This window comes from Catharus ustulatus, chromosome 8 (assembly GCF_009819885.2).
Source record: "Catharus ustulatus isolate bCatUst1 chromosome 8, bCatUst1.pri.v2, whole genome shotgun sequence".
Taxonomy (NCBI): domain Eukaryota; kingdom Metazoa; phylum Chordata; class Aves; order Passeriformes; family Turdidae; genus Catharus; species Catharus ustulatus.
Window position 1 is genome coordinate 5,559,783 of NC_046228.1, and position 17,570 is coordinate 5,577,352.

The window sequence follows — 17,570 nt, forward strand, 5'->3', positions numbered from 1 at the left end:
TGAAAATAAAAATACATTGACTGAATTTGGTATGGGCTTTCTTACAATGGTAAACATATATTTTAAAAGTACAGAAAAGTCAGATATTAGGATTATAGAGATTAATTTGTGGAATCCAGCCTATTTATCACCAGAAACTCTCAAGGCTCAGATGGCTTCAGAGGCTGGACAAACATACTAATTCCAGGCATATTTTCCCATGTATGAGAAATCTTAGTAATCAAGGGAATCTACACCTCCTGCTGCACCTTTTTGCATCTCAGTGAGTTCCCTGGAAGGCCCAGATATCCCAGTCCTGAGGTGATCAAATGGGCTGTCACAGGGAGTGAAGGTCAGCATCATCCCTGAGAGGCTCTGGTGGGTGCCCAAGGAAAAATCAGACCAGCTAAAACATATTCATCATTTTTAAATGTGTGCCATCCTCTGGCAGAAACAAGTAAACGTGTAAGCAAACACCTTGCGTGTGTTGTATACATGGTGTTTCCTGAAATAAGTATAGAGAACATGGCAGATGTTGAGACAGTACTTTAAAAAAAAAATTCTTTTAAATCTAAGGCAAGTTTTAAAGGAGGCACAAGAGCTGGTGTGACTCAGGACAGCCCTGCATCAGGCTGACCAGCTCCACCTCACCAGCACCTAAGCAGATGCTTCTGCAAGCCAATCTCATCTCATCTGATCTGTTTGGGTTGAATCTCCTTCAGTCTCCTCCAAGCATCTCTCTCCCTGGGAATCCAGGTAATGACCCTGGATAAAACAGCTCATCCTGATGCAGCTGTGATGCAGGCCAAGGCTGTAAAACACATCATGCTTTACAGGCACAGGTCCCTTGACTGCTGCATTTCTCACGGACCAGAGACTAAAGTGAAGCTCAGCAGAGGTACCTGGAGCAGGGCTAAGGTGCAAAGCAAAGGGATTCAGCTCCTGGCACCTTCCCAGGAGCAGGAGATGGAGGAGGCACCGCATTCAACCAGAACACGCTCAGCAGGTGAGCGGGGAACCACGGAGGTCAATACTCACTACAAACTGACTATTGACTTTTTCTAAAATCTGCTTCTCGTTGAGTGCCATGGATTCGCCTTTCCTCTTCTTTATCCTCTTCTTCTCTAATCTCTTGCAGGCGTACATCTTCCCCGTGGCTCGCACTTGGCAGGCGCAGACCTGCAAAGGGAGCACAACAATTGCCGGGTAATTCGAAGCAAACGCTGTGTCTGGGCTCAGCTTTACTCCTCACCATCTCCTCGGGTTTAAGTCCTTTTAAGGCGAGAGACGGCGGCTTAGTGAGCCAGGCTTAGGCGGGGCAGGCGGGGGACTGACTACTGTTTCCAAACCTGCTGTGGAATATTGGTTGAATTATTATTGCACTTTCCTCCGCCTGCTTCCTCTCCCACCTCCTTTTGTCTGTGCGGATTGTGATCTCTGAGTCTGCACCTCCCCTGCCTCTGCTGCCACTTCCAGACACCAGGAAAATACAATTAAGGGAGTGACCCCAATTCCACTGCGGATGCAACAGCTGAACACAAAATAACTCTGGAAAGTGTCCTTTTGAGATTGCAGGGTCATGAGGGGTTAAGCAGAACTGTCAGCAATTAATGAAAATCAGCCTCTGTCACATTTTTAGACACCTGTAGTGTCTAAAAGGTAAGAAACACCATGAACAGAAAGTTTCAGAATTACTCACCTCCCCAAAGCCGCCTTTCCCCAGCACCCTGTACTGCCGAAATGTGTTTTTTGTTACTGGTTGCCTGGAAGAAAAGGAAATAAATAAATAACTAAATAAAACCCCCACCACACTATGTTTAATGCACTGTGTGTGATTTATTTATTTCAGAGCATACTTTTGAAAAGCAAAATAGATAAATATTATATAATCCCATTATTTCAAGGTAATTGTATTATATAATATAATATATAATTATGTAATTACATTACTTCAATACTATGTATGGCTTGAACTTTTCAATTCCAACATATTAAGCTGTAATAAAATACAACACATTAGTGAGTCATCAGTATAATTTCTGCTAGCATCTTAGGACCATGGAGGGTTCTGTATCTCCATTATACAGCTTTGGCCTTTGATAAGCAAAGAGGAAGCCTGAGATCTTCCAGTAAGATATTAATTCCCATGACATATAGGATGGGCTAACACATTGCTCTGCTTTGCCAGCAAGATGAGAAAAAGAGATTCAAAATTCAAACCACCAGAAAATACTTGTGTTAAACAAGACATGGAACTGATATGAATGAAAGGCAGAAACAATCCTGGGAGCAGGAGAGGTGGATTTATGTGACATTTGCAGGCTGGGAAAGCAGGAGGACAAGATCCAAGCCAGCCCATTCCCTCTGGGGGAGCATCACGGGCAAGAAGGGAGCAAGAGCTAAATTCAGGTTAAATAAGACATCCCCATACAATCTCCCAGGCTTCCCACAAAATCTGCTCCACCACAACTCTACATCCAACTTTGCCACTGTAAAAGTTTTATAACATGACAGAAGAAGAGTTCTAGGCTCAGCGAGATCCCGTTTTGTTTCCAGCAGCAGGGTTTTACAAGGATCCCAGCAGTGGATGGGAATATTCCTGCTCTCCTTGCTCCCCTCTGGCTGGCAGCCAGCCTGCAGAGGGAGCACAGTAACGTGGCTGTTCCCACCACAGGCATGATGAGGTTGATGACAATGAAGAATAAATGCTGAAGTAAAATCCTTTTATTAATGCCCATTATTGTTTTCCAAAGTAGGGGAAGAATAGTATGCAGACAGCAAAAACTAGACGAGGAAAAGATGTTATTTTCAGTAATCCACGAGGCTGCTGCAAATGCTTTTGGGGTTAAGAGCAACAATTAGTAGTGATAACTACATGTTCAGCAATGGAATAAATGGACTCTGTGACTGCTCCTTTGGAGCCAGCAAGCTTTCAGAAGGAGCTGTTGATCACTCCATGCTACTAACATCTCTTTGCTGATCTTAAAAGCAATTCTCCCAGTTTCTTAAGCCAGGCATCCATAGCTTGTCACTCTTGTTGGGGCAATGGAAAACAAAATCCTCAAAGCACTGCAGAAAATTTGTTATCCCTAATGTGAAAACAGATAGGAAATAGCCTGGCTAGAGATGAATCACCCAATGTTTTTTAATTGAAATGGAAGAGTAAATGCTGGGCTCAGTGAAGATGGCATGTGGAGCATGTCTTGGCATGAAACGGCTCTTCCCTTTGCCCACCCCTCTGGAGCAGCAGCTTTGCAGCTTTCCAGGGAGAGGAACTGGCACAGCTCCTTTGATCTGGAGGCGTCCTGCTGACACACACCGCTCATGGATCCGGCCCTAGCTCATCTGCTCTAATTAATTCCATTTGTGGAAAATGGGGCTTCTCTCAGCTCAAGGTCACTGTCACCCAGCAGTGACCGTCTGCTGCAGCACTCCCTGACAAGGGGAAGGCACAAGCCCCTTTCCTTGCAAATTAATACCCACTAAGGCTGCCTGGTTATTAAATGTGCTCAGGAATGTCCAGCCAATAAATACAGTGAGAGGAGCTATATGCCACATTTTTTCTCTGTTTAGAGTGATTTAGTAACAGTGACAACTGGTCCAGACAAAAAGTCACCACATTCAGGGGGTAGCTAAACACAAAGACAGCTGAAGTTGCTGAATGTACATTAATCATACCCAATATGTTTAATGTACCTAAGACCATTACATGGTCAAACACTTGAGCTGTAGAAGGAAACACCATCTCAATATTCAGATTTTGAGCATATTCTACAGACTTTGCATGGAGTAAAGATGAACCTTTATTTTTATTAAAAAAAAATTTGTGACACTTACCTTTCCAACCACTTCCACTGAAGAAACCTGTCGAAGTACATGCTGTTCAGGTATTCTTGGAATGGTTCCCCACTGAGGTGGTCAAGGACAGATCTATCTCAGATGAAAAGGATATATAAGCATTTTATAATCCTGAACTTTGAGCAAAAAAAGAAACAAAACAAGAGGAAAAAAATCCAGACTTCTTTTATGTTATTTCTACTTTATTTTGTACTTTATTTTTTATTTTATTTTGCTCACTGTTTCCATATAAAGTGATGTGCTTGATATATTTCATAACAGGAGGCCTCATACAAGCTGAATACTGGTGATGTTTGCTGAAAAGTATCAGGGCAACTCCCACTGGCTTTAATGGACTTGTAAAGAAGTTGTTAGCCACCAGACTGTGAATGTCTTTGCTTCTGTTAGTAAACTGAAACAACATCCTCATGAACTGAGTTCCTAAACTTTGAGGGATGTTTACATCTGGATAGAAAATTTCTGGCTGAAGCCTATTTCTATTGAAGAGAGACCATCAGAGGCATCGTTCTGAGCAAAAAGATCAGTTTCAATTCTTGCTATATAGAAGAATTAGTACATGTGACTAAAGTCAAAGGGGATTTCCTAATAGCTGTGTGCTTTGCAGAGTAAAGCAAGGAAAGGAAAGTCTGAACAGGGATGTGGATTTTCTTCTGGATCAAGAAAAGAATTTTGGGGCTCATGCAGTGGATGTAGTCTTTCGCATAATGGAAGGAATAAAGGAATAAAAAGAAAAGTCTACACATGTGAGAAGAAACTCTGTTGCTTGTGGCTGGCAGCAAACAGCCAGGGAGCATCAGGCACCCTGTCAGAAAGGCCAAAGGTTTGGAACTAAGAAAACATGGGCTGAGCTGGGAGCTGTCTAAAATGAAGGTGGAAATGTTGTTTAACAGCTCCTGGTGTTGGTTCTTGCTTTTTTAACTGGGGCTCCTGCACCCACCCCTGCTGGCAGCATTGGCTGCACAGAATTGGGTTTGGGTGAAAAGTGCCCAAAGAAATGAGCATTTCTGTCTGGTTGTATACAGACACGTTTGTGTCCATGTCTGAAGGTGTGCAGACACATTTCCAGATCTTGCTGCAAGGAGGAAATCCTCTCTGAATGACTGTTCTAGTCTGGGGATGGATGGTCTGTGTCTTACCCTGGGGCAGTTCTCTGAGCAAACAACTCATCATGAGTGATGTGTCCCCTCAGTTTAGTTCCTCCCTGTTCATGGGTTAGTATTTTTTTAATTTCTCAGCTGTAACATTATTTTTTTTTTAATTCTTGCACCATCAGTTTGGAGAAGGCAGGTAATTGCACATGTTCAGTATGCACAAGTCAAATTGTTGCTGTCTTCATTAGCTTTGACTGGACACAGATCATAACAGTTTCCCTTAATGGATTAAAGATTACAAAATAAAATAAGAAGTAAGTCTTAATTTGCTTTAACAAATGTCCAAATTCAACATCAGAATTCTAGGTGAAGCTGGAGGAGGCCAGGAGCAGTCAGTCAAAATATTAAAGGTAAAAGCAGAAGTTAAGTTATACACATATTTTTCTTGCAGATTGCTTTTTATCTATGAAGATTGAATGAAACTCATCCCATCCCTGCTCCTCCAGGACAGCAGCCTTCATATTTGTATGTATGGCTCCCTTTTCTGGTCTGACTGTGAGCCCTTCCAAAATTAACATCATCCAGTACCAGTAAATACCAACAGCAAGTTCTTAAAACTTCCTTTTGACCTCATTTTAGTCCGTGTGAAATGATCAGCATATTTATTAACAAGGTCCCAAACCTGGCTCATTCCTGAGTTTCAGCTGGGATGAAGGAAGGAGCCTGCATTAAGTGGTGTCCAATGCTCGCCCTTCCATTCAGTTAATTAAAAGCTGCACGTATTTTAAAAGAACAATAGCTGCCTTTCAGCAGTTGTTTGCTTTTCAGTTCCCCTCTTTGGCAACAACAAAGTGCATTTTGGAGGGAACTGTCAGCTTTCAAACCGATTTGAGAGCTGGAAACAGGCACCAGGGGGGTTTGTGTGGAGCACAGCTCTGCCTTTGTCACTGGGACTGGCACCCACAACTGGTGTGAGTCCCAGAGCATCTCTACAGGACACCAGGCAATGCAAGGAAACTGCCTGTGCCATAAGAGAGGGCCAGAAATAACCCACAGCTCCTACCAACGCAAAGAATAACTGGAACCAGAAAAGGTCAATGAAATGAGTCAAAACAATGAATGACAGCGGAGCAAATTTTACAAATTCCCATTACATCACCCAGGGAAAACAAACCCTGCTCAGCCAGGAACCACATGGGCCCGCGTGCCATGATCCCTCCTTTTCATATTTTTATTGGTTTATGATCTCCTGGCGTGGACAGCTCGGGGCAGGGTTTGCAAACGCAGATTGCATACCTGGAGCTTTAGCACATAATGGCACAAATCGCTGCAGAAACTGATAAGCCTTTTCCCAGACAAAGGGTGGAATAAAGCACGTTCGTTTGGACGGCACAGGCAGACAGAAAGCATTAAAAAAGCCCCGTTCTCCTGGTGAAGATTTTCTGGAAAAGCCATGCCGAGCAAGTTTGCACATTCCTCTGTCTAAATGGACTGTATAGCCACTTAATTTTTATTCACTTTGAAACAGAGATGTTTTTTTTGGACCCATTATCATCGTAGCTCTTTTCACACAGCATGGAATCCACGGCTGGTTTACTTGGCTGGGACACTCTGTCAAATACCTGAAACAGTAAGTGCCTGTGCGCAGCGTATACAATGGCATGGAAATATTTATTGTATTTCGTTCAGATGAAATGACTTCACCTCTGGTCAGCTCTGCCTCTAGGAGTGTGGGCAAAGATACCTGCCTCAGGTTCAGACTGGAATGAAATCTCCACCTGGCACATTCCTGACAAGCTGAGCTGATTTTTAGGTGTCATGTTATACTTACTTTGTGCAGGGAGAGAACAGCTCTTTGCAGGGGCTGTTTTCGAGTTTCTCCTCTGTCTGCTGGATAAGTTCTTGACTGACTTCGGGAACGTAGGCTGGAGACTGGGGAGAGAAGAGAGGGGCACATTAACTCTCTGTGGAGGTGCAGATTCTCCTCTCTCAACGTGTGAGAGGCACATTCATTATTTATGCCCCTGAGCTGCTTCCATTCAATTCCAGCGGTTGTGTAAAAGCAAAGGAGCTTTACGTCAAAGAGCAGTAAAATAGGATACCGTGGCAACTCGCTCCACATTCCACTCTATCCTCACATTGCTTTTCTGCCTTCTCCTGTACCTTCACCTCCTTGCCCAGCCTCATGAATATGCAGGATCCACTCCTTGCCAATTCTTTGAACTGCTCCCTTGCATCCCATGAAAAATGTGCTGGCCTGAACTGTGTGCAGGCCATTCTATTAAACAAAAGAGAATTTGCCCAGTGTTTTCACTTCATGGGTGATTCATTGTGCTGCCTGAAAAATCCATCTTCTTTTTCCTTTTTTCCTTTTTTTTTTTTTTTTTTTAACCAGCAAAGCAAAATAGGAGCAGAGCATTGGTACTTACTGATATAGATCTACATCTATCTATCTATCTATAAAAAGAAGCTCACAAAAGTATCTGGACACCTTAGTTCATCCTTAGAAAGACAAAAATAATTGAGCAGCTTTAAAATAATAATTTCAAAAAGGAACTTTGCCAACCAACCACATAAACTCTTTTTATCCTCTCCTCCCTTTGGAGAGAATGTAAATTCAACCCTGCAAAAAGCCCTTACCAGAGAGGTCTCTTGCAATATGCCTTGATGGTTAACCAGTTTAGGACTTTTGGGACTAATTATCTAAAAAGACAGCTTTTTAGGCAGTCCACATTCTTACACATTGACTGTATACTGTAATTAAATCCCAAAGTATATATTTGTGTGTGTGCACCTATTTACAGGCATTTCTCCCATGTACATGAACGTCCCTTTATATAACCAGTTGGATTTGGGTACTTTCAATAAACCCAGCCATAGATGATAAAATCCTCTCTCCTTGCAGAAGCCTTAATGCTCAGTAACGTTCCCTGCCTATGCCCACAACCAGATGTGCAGAGTGGGTGGGTCACAGAGCATCATCCCTCATTCCTGGCCAGATGTTCTCATTAACTCACCCCTAGTTAGAGATATCTTGGCAAGCACTGAAATGCATTGCAGGCAGAGTTCAAAAACACTGGGAATGAGGACAGAGGAAGGGGCAGAGGTGGAGCCACAGAAAATCTCCAGCATGTTGAAAGCTGAATTAAGTCTTTTATCTTTTCCTTCCCACTGCTGAAATGTGAATATGATCCTGGTTGTGACATGAAAAAGTAAGTTTGTTCCACTTGAATGTTTTTAAATAGGAACATGGTTTGCAGAACTGCCTGTGCATGCTGTGCAATGCACTCTCACTGCTCAGCCCTGACAGACAATCTGCAGAACGTGCTGGGGACACCTCTGACCTCACTGAAATGTTTTCTCATCTCCTAAGTATATTCCTCCATTTCCTCAGCAAAAGATATCTAGGGAACAGCTACTTTTAATCACAGACAGAGTAGATTACTAATAATTAAGAAGTCTCATGGTTTCTTGAGAGGTAGATAAACCCCTCATGTTATCATCTAAAAGACAGAGACTGAGACAAAGCCAGATTTTCTCAGCTTGATTGACCACTGAGGTAACTATAAATGCCCACAAAAAAATCTATCCCAGTTTTGGTTCAAGAGAGTATGTAGAGGCAAGAGGGAAAGCAATGAAAGAACTACCAAAATCCTCAGAAATCCTGTTTTCCAGTCCTACAGCACTGAAAACAACTGGGGGAAAACACAGGGAAGCAGATTAAATCAAAGGCTTTTAAAGCAATATTCTGATATGAACAAAAGCCTAATGATCAGCAGTATTTCAGTTGATTTTGGCTAGAAACCAGATGAATGAATGCCTCTAATTTACAATTTATGTACTCAGTGGATACACACTTGCACATACATGCTCAGTGGTAGCCCAAAGTTGGTAGGTGGCTGTGAATCCAGTGGTCCAGCCCCTGGTTCTAGATTATCATATCTCTCATTTACAGGGAACAGAAACACCCCTGAACTCCACAGTTTTGGGACTGCTGAGGACCAGGAGTGTCTTTTGATGTGAGTGGAGTAGCACTTCAGTTAAATCCAAACTGGGGCCTCTTACTGAAGTTACTACTGACTACATCTGGAACTTGTTCTGCATTTAGAGGTCAAAACTGGAATCCAAAAGCTAAGTACTAAACTGCATAATTAGTCATTTAGACCAAGTGACCTGATTCTTACTCATTCCAGGCAACTTCTTCTCCCATTGGGAATTCATTTCCCAAAGGAAGGTAAACTGCCTTGAGGTTGTGTTGGAGATCATACACATGACACATTACTAGAGTACTAATTCCATCAAACTTTGTCTGAGACCAAAGTACATTTAAAAAATAAATTATAAACATCAGCTAACTCTTATTCATGAAGACGAAGTTAAATTCTTGTAGTGAAAGGGGGGAAGGATGAGCAGAAGAAATGGTAAGACAGTGTGGGAAGTATTTTCAAATGGCACAAACTGTGATTCCTCTCTCCAAGTTTGTGGGAGATGCAGTCACCACTTGGTTTTACATTGCTGACCTCGGAGTCTTTACTTCCTCTGCACAAACTGGGAGCAAGGTAGCAGCATCAAGGTAGGCAAAGACACGAACACACTGAAATCCTGTGCAAGGACTAAAGCCTCAGAGTGCAGTGCAAACACTTCCCTAGACCACTCCATTTTCTTCAACAAGGAATAGAGTTGTTTTTTTTTTCCAAAGGCTGATCATTTCCAAAGCTTTGTAGACCCAGTAAAACATTTTGTGTTGTTCTACAGCCCTTGACAGAGTCCAGGGCACCACATGCCTGGGAGGAACATCCCCAGCCCTTTCCAACTCTGCCTACAGTTCCAGAGAGCCTCTGCATGATCCTTCCTGAGAATCTCCTCGAGATTCCACAGCTCCCCTGCTCCCATTAAACAGCCATGGCTGCCCCTTTCCCTGTGTGAATACTGTGCATGCCCACAGCCTTCAGAAGTTCAGACAAAGCCAGAAACAATTACAAGCCAAAACCCAACCCACCAACCTACTTTTGCTGCCCTGGAGAACAATTAGGCAGTTCAGGTTATGTGTGCAAGGAAGCATTTGGCTCCCAAGAGGGAAAGCTTCCAAAGGTAACACTTTGGCCATTTACAGATGAAAAAGTTCCCTGGAGGGGTGCAGAAGATTTCTGCAGCCACAATGAAATGGTTATTAACACCATTCTCCTGCTGCATTATGGGCAATGGCTGTAAAAGCAAATTTGGCTTTTACAAGGGAACAGAGACACCTTTCCCAACATATTAAATGTCCTGTGGCAGCTAGGAGAGCTGTACACCGTGATTAAGACCATTACATCTGAGCTTGTGACAAAGAATATTCTGCTAACTCTTCAGAAACACCTGCAGAAACCAGTTACACTTTCTTGCATTCAAAACAAAACACTGGGGAGTTATAACAAGTACAGTTCCATATTTTCCCTAATGGCTATTCTGTTTCCTGAAGGCAAAGAGAGAGATTCTCGATCTCACTTACAATAATGTAATCAGAAATTATGCCAGTCAAATCCACGGATTAACACTAGGGTAAAGCAGATGGAACTGAAAACAAATTCATGGCAGCACAAGATGTGCTTAAGTTGATCCTACAACACAAATTTCTCTCATCACATTATCTTTATTGATCAGATATTTTAATAATAGTCCAAAAGTCCACGCTACTTTTACCAGGTTTTAACCAAATTCTCCTACCTCCTGTACCTTCTCTTTTATGGCCAGAAACGGAAAACCTCTGTACAAATATTTTGCTGGCATAGCAATACTTCACTTTTATGATACTCTCCCATTCAATTTTTAAGAAAAGAATGCAACTAGGAATTGTGTTAGTGGTTATTTGAGAAACAAGAAGTGGATATTCAGTTACTTCTGAGCACCATTAGCCCACTGTGAGAAAAGTCCTCGTTTCTAAATATTATTTTTTCTGTCTTTATAAGACAAAGAGTCCCTCCCAGATGTTCTTCCCTTTCTGTAAATGGCATGAGAACAGCTGACATGCCTCACACTTGCCCAGGGTTAGTTGTGTTCTTGCCTACAAAAGGTTTGGATGCCAGCAGAGTCCTGTCCAGCAGCAGTGTCTGGTGCTGTCTGGCATGCTATGGTGCATGGCATGCTGCATGGTATGGTGCATGGCGTGGTGCATGGCATGGTGCACGGCATGGTGCATGCTATGGTACATAACATGGTGGTGCATGGCATGGTGCATGGTGTGGTGCATGGTGCATGGCATGGTGCATGGCATGGTGCATGGTATAGTGCATGGTATGGTGCATGGCACCCCACCGAAGTACTGGAGAGTAGCAAAGTGTGGTTCAGATCAGATGGAAGCTTGCAGTGTGTGACTCCCCATTAGCTCTCATTTTCAATGTCATGTTGTATCACTACACTTTTAAATGTGGCCTCTCCTTTCCTGACAGCTCTGTAAGTTTTGCTACAGGCTGCTTCACTCAGACCTCCAAGACCCAGTCTCTGCTGAGTTCACTGAACAGACAGCCATCAAAAACTCCTTCTCCCAAAGCCATCTCTGTGTGTTTGCCATGGACTCACAACATCTCCCAGTGTTTCCCTGCAGCTTGTGGGGGACATATTTATTTATTATTTATCAGCAAGTCAAATTCTTTATCAAACAAGTTAAAGTGTTGGCAGTACCAAAGGAGGCATTCAGAAGACTTTCTCTTTTACTTTTTCTTGAAAATATGTTATTTGTTCTGCCTTTTCTTATGAGATAACTTCCAAACTTTACTCAAACTTTACTTGCTCAAGTCGTGGTGTGCTACAGGTGCTGCCTCCAAGCCTGTGGGAGTGAAAGCAGGCAGGCAGCAAGCAGAGATTGGCATTTCCAAGGAACAGAAGCATTTTCCTGGCATCCCAGCAGCTGGGGTTCACATTTCTGGAACAGGGGTGAGGTGAGAAGCAGGTGTCCCCAGCCATTCCCAGAGCCCAGAGCAATGCACAAACACAACCTGCATGGGCAGAGCTGGTTCATTGCATTCAGTGCTGCTGTTTCATGGGAAAAGTGCCCAAATGATAAAGTGGGCTGAGAATGTGTTGAGGCTCCAGCTAAAGACATATCCAGGTGGGGTCAGCACCATTTGAGAAAGCTAGAGAGAGCTGACAAGAGCACCAAGTACCTGGAGTGTTGGGAAACATGCTTAGGAAAAAAAGCCCAGAGAAAAGCATTGAGGAACTAGATCTGTTTAGTCTGGAAAAGCATGGGTGAAACTTGATAAAGGTCTTTTAATATAGAAATGTTTTTAATAAAGAGGGCAGGGATCAATTATTCTGCATATTCTGCTCTGCTCTGGGGGAATGATGTGAAGAAATCCACTTAATTGGATATGAAGGCTTTTTATTCTAATTTTTCACACAGGGAAGCAGAAGAACAGGCCTATGAATATTGTGGAATCTGTTCTCAGAGGTCTGAAAGACCTCCAAGGGCACTCAGACATCTGTTGATCATCTAAGTGTATTTGATCTCTGTTCAATGCAAGAGGCTCTTGAGCCCTTTCCCAGTCCTTTGTACCAGTGATTTTGAAAACACTGGGCTTCATAAAGCACAGGCACATGGCATGGCCATGAGAGCAGATGAGGAAAGGAGTTTGTTTGCTGAGTGCTCAGCAAAGGAAACCTGCAGCTCTGAGGAAAGGAATAAGAATCTTTGCAAATCAACAGCCCTGTTTCAAATCGTCTCAATCATCACCATCTCCTCAAAATAAATGACATGGCTTGCAGATCCCTGAACTTCAGACCAGAAAAAGGGAAAGCATTGAGTTTGGCCAGACTGACTTTGTAAGAAACAGAGCAGGTCCATAGTTCAGAGGTAATTCTTCATCCTTACACAATGACTTTCATCTAAGAACCTCAAAATATTAAAGCTTCATTGCAGGAGGAAGTCTTCATGAGCTAGGTGGCAATCTCACAATATTTTACAGAACAGTGAACAGGAGCTTAAGGGATGTGTTTTGCAGAAGATTTGATCATCACCTGTGACTGAAATCAAAGAAGTTGCACTGAGATAAATGAAAACTGGAGATGCTCAGATTCCTCAAATCAGTCCAATTGTCTCTTGCAATTAGTGAATAAAGAATAGAAACCTAGAAGTACAGGCTTTCATTTCATACCAGCTCCTGCCAGTGGATGTGAGTCATCAGGGTGTCTTACAGCACAACTGTTCATCACTACAGAAACTATATGAACCAGAAAGAACTCTTTAGATTGAATAGACCTCATGCAAACTGTCACAAACACAACTGCTTTCCTGGCAAGTTTCAGGCATGCAGCTGATACTGAAACATGATGAGTTATTTTCAAAGTCACTTGCGTAAAATAAATAACGTGCAGCATATGTTATGTTTCAGGTTATGAAAACATTCCACGACAAACTGGCTTAAAACAATTAAAAATGTTTCAGTCAATGGACAAAAGTTCAAGCTGTAACTTTTCTTGAGCTGCCTCTGCTTCCAAGTATTTGTCTTCATGATATGTGTATTTTCAGATGTTGACAGCAATGTTCCACATATAATCTGTCTGAAAATCTCCACTAGATTTGCTACTAGTAGAGACCTCAAAACTATGACAGAAACAGGCTAAAATGAATTTTTTGTGTGAGATGATGCATGTTCAGACAAGAAGAGTTCACACACAAAATCCTGGAAATTCTGGCTTCGTCCAGCAGTCTAAGCTCCAGCCAGGGAAGTTCCAGCCACGCAGCCAGGGACTGACTGGGGGAAAGTGTGAAGGGGCTGACAGGGGGAATCCAAAATCCTTCAGCTTGGGAAAGACCTTTAAGATCACAGTGTCCCATCAGGAAATTCAGAGGCGAGCAGCAGATGAGGAGATGGAATGTCTTGGTTGTATTTGGGTGTTGGGAAATCAAGGCTGGGCATTCCTGGTGAGGGAAAGGATCCCAGCATTTCTCAGCACACGCAGTCTCCTGATGCCTTTTGGTGTTACACAGAAATGTTGGAACATTCCTTTGCCTTTCCTTGTGTCTGATCTTATCTGCTCAGTTTGAGCTCTGCCTGTAGTAAGCAGCCAATTCTACATCAGGAGCAGCTGCAACACTTTAACTAATCAACTTCTGCATTTTCTTTTTACTTTTTTTTTTCCTGCCACAGTCATTTGTGTCTGTATGAGGTGAACCAGCAAAGCAAAAGGCTCCATAATTCCAGGATATTTGCTTTGAGATGACAGATGTAGGAGCTGGCAGAGAGGTGGACAGGGAGCATGGAAGGCAGCTGTGTTATTAGTAGCAATTTATCTATTACAACAGTGTGCAGACATGACACCTAAGAATGGGGGCCCATAGTGCCAGGCACTGCAGACACGTCATGGGAGCCAGAGCTTCCCCAGCAAACCAATCTCACCAGCCCTGGGAGGGGGAGCAGGGGCCAAAGATATGAAATACCTCATCTAGGATTACAGAGAGGGTCAGTGGCAGAGGAAATATTGAGCCCAATCCCAACACCAGGGCAGGATCACTTGCTGTATCTGAGTGAAGCAAATAATCAGTGTCTGTCAGCTGTGGGGTTTGTTTTGTAGCTGCAAGCTGATCTGGAGTCATGACAAATCTGTTTTCCCTCATATGCTACTAAACTATCAAAACACATATTGACACAGAAAAATACAATGACTGGAGATAACAGAGCCCCCAGCAAGCAGCTGAGCATGTTCTAGCCTGGAGGGGTTATACTCACACTGCACAAAGGGCAGTGCTACCACCTTGTTGTGGTGCATCTGAAGTAGCTTCAGGCTCCCTCACTTGCCCTGGACTCCTCAGGGTTCCTCTTGTGCCTCAGCAAGCCCAGCAGCAGGAAATGGATGAGTTTCCCCCCTGGGTTTCCAGCATCCTTCCTCTTTGGTGCTGGGATACAAGCTGTAGTCTAGAACCATGCCCTTCCTTGGAAAAACAGCAGCCTCTGAGGTTCCCTTTCTGACAAGTGCTTAGGAAGGATATGAATTATTTTTTGGCTCTCCTCTAAGTCAGCAACAGGGCCTGCTATCTGGCTGTACCTTGTTTTTTCTCTCCTCAGCAGACATTTCTGTAGCTGCTCCTTTCTAGAAACCGCATTTCTGCTCCTGAGAATGGCAAACAAGCAACTGCCATGCAAATGGTGTGAGTCAACATGTTTCCTACATAAAGCTTTTCAGTCCAGTGTGGTTTCCTTGGAATGTTGACTTATTTGATTCAGAGAAATCTGGGGGCATAACCACAACAGGAGTTTCGGAGCAACAAAGGAAAAGACTGCCTAGGCTCAAGAAAGAGAAAATTCTTCCTGGCTCCTATTGGTGACCAGAGCTTAAACACCCAAAGCCCCATAGAAAGTAATTTGGAAATAACAAATTGTCCCATGAGACAAAATGTAGTTGCTTCATCATCTCCTTTTGCAAGTCCAGTGAATCAGCTGCAGACTTCAATTAAACTACTCTTCAATTAAACAGAAACACTCACCGCAATCCCAACCAGCTACGGGGTTTTGGTACAGCTTATTTTAAGAATCTAAACTGGTCAGCACAGAAGATATGATTTTGACTTCAATTAGTGAGAAATTTGGCCTCACAAGAAGTGCTTGGCAGGATATTTTTCTGGATCTTCAAACCCTAGTCCTTCCCTACCCATACTTTAAAATGATTCTTTAGAAACATGCTCATAGAGGTTTCTTCACCAAAGAAACACATTTTTCCTCCTTTCTGTAGACAATGGGTTTATTGGTGGAGGGATGCTCATAAACCAGCCAGCTGAAATTGTTTTAAATCAACTTGCTCTTAAAGCAGGAGAAGGGAAAGTTTTGTTTTACTTGTTGCCCTTTTTCTGCCTTAAAAGCATTTTGCACCCAGATTACAGGATGAAAACAGATGAAATAACCTGTGGCTGTCAGCAGGATGAGGAGGGTAGTTAAGGAACAGAGAAGAGAAGGTTGATATAAAGCAGGATTTTCTGTCCATCCTGCAGTGAGGCCGCTCACAATCCTTTGGAGTGTCACAAAACCACTTTTGTTGGCAACAGAGTGGAGCCATGGCTACAGAGCATTGCTGCAAGCAGCCAGATATCTGATAAAGAACAATGTATTCCCACTATTACCAGTAGCAAACAGGACAATTCTGAAAGCTTCCCTTCTCAGGAAGTTTTTTTCTCTTGTCACATGTGCTTAATAGGTTTGGATAACACCCAGTGTCCAGCTTCTTATCAGGACCTTCCTACCTTTTAACATCCTCCTGCACTGATGGATGGCCTAAACATTACCAAGCAACCTTATGTTGCAATAGTCATAGCTTGGCTTCATCTGGTAAACCAAATGTCATTTGTTCCATTAAAAAAAAACAAAAACCAAAAAACAACAAAAAAAAACCCCAGCAACCCCTAAACATATAAACACTCATTTACAACCTAAACGTTAGTGAATGGCTTTCTTGCAGGAAAACAAACAGATCCCTGCTTGAATTCACTCCTGAGACACAAGGCTGTAAACAGGAGTAACCCTTCCCCTGCAAGCTGAAGTCTGATCCACACTGAGTGCACTCCTTGCAGGGAGGATTTTATATAATTTGCCTTCATCTTTTTCCATTAGTAGGTCAAACTCCTGAGGAAACATTTGAATGAAAAAATGAAAATCCAAAAGAGAGTCCAGGAAGATCTTGAAAAGAATTAGGAAACGAATTAAACAAACATCAGGCAGGGACTAGTGACCCACTCACAGAAAGACTGGAAACACCCAGGAAGGCAAACAAAATCACTGCAGGAAACAGGGCATTCCCACATCACCTGGATCACACAATCCATTAGCAATCATATGGCACCAGCCATCTGCAAAGAGCTGGGAGAGAAGACATTTATTGTAGGGAATGACACGCTGTTTGCAGCGGCATATTCCACTCTTCCTCACTTCTGCTTGTTGGGCAAACAACATCAGTGCAAGGATAATAAACTTGCTATATGCTTGATTTTTGACTCGGGTCAGAGTCTGACTTGGTTATAAAAAATAAATTAGCATGCATGCTAAAGCTTGGCAAGCAGGTTAAATGACTTTTTTTAGTGTTGTTGGATTACTGGGGGAAAAATATTCAATGGGAATAGCTTGAATTTTCACATATCCATAACTTAAATATGCTGATAATTTCTAAATCAATTTGTAAAGAACTGACTTTTAAAAAATCTCACTTTTTACACTTATCTAGCAATATTTTAAGGAAATTAATTTTTTTTTTTCTGTGAAATATAAAACCCTGTGATTCCTGGTTCCAAGTTAAACTAGCACACTCTACCAGCTCACTGATTATTCTAGTTGCATCATCCCAGCCAAAGGTGTCAGCCTCAGGCATCTCACAGAAATTTGCCTGACCCATTTGTGTGAGGCCACTCAGATGCTGAAGTGTCCAGATGTCTTTCCAGAATTCTAATTTCCTATTACAAGGGAATCAGGTGGGAAGTAAGCTGTGGTTAACTTCCATTCTCACCATGTGTCTCTTCGTTCTCTTTTTTGCTGGGATCAAGCATGGGGTTGCCTGTTACTGCTTCTGAGTTTAGCACAAGGAATCCTGAGCTCAGGGAGATGTTAGCTGATCCATTATGCTTTTAGTTTCAGAAATCTGAAACTGAACCAACCAGCAAAGCTGCAGCAAGTGGAGGAATGG

General features: G+C 42.7%; 1 protein-coding gene across 2 annotated transcripts in view; it reads right to left on the reverse strand.

Moving 5' to 3' along the window:
• Positions 1 to 17,570, reverse strand: part of GRK5 (G protein-coupled receptor kinase 5) — a 153,868-nt gene that overhangs the window by 26,118 nt on the left and 110,180 nt on the right. Inside the window, exons 5-8 of one of the 2 annotated variants that reach the window (XM_033065792.2) lie at positions 6,760 to 6,860; positions 3,817 to 3,909; positions 1,679 to 1,742; positions 1,018 to 1,158 (exon numbers count right to left, since the gene is read on the reverse strand). In XM_033065792.2, the coding sequence (XP_032921683.1) occupies positions 1,018 to 1,158; positions 1,679 to 1,742; positions 3,817 to 3,909; positions 6,760 to 6,860 (399 nt within the window). Of the gene's footprint in view, positions 1 to 1,017; positions 1,159 to 1,678; positions 1,743 to 3,816; positions 3,914 to 6,759; positions 6,861 to 17,570 lie in introns of those variants that run through there. The other variant, XM_033065793.1, reaches the window with a different exon arrangement.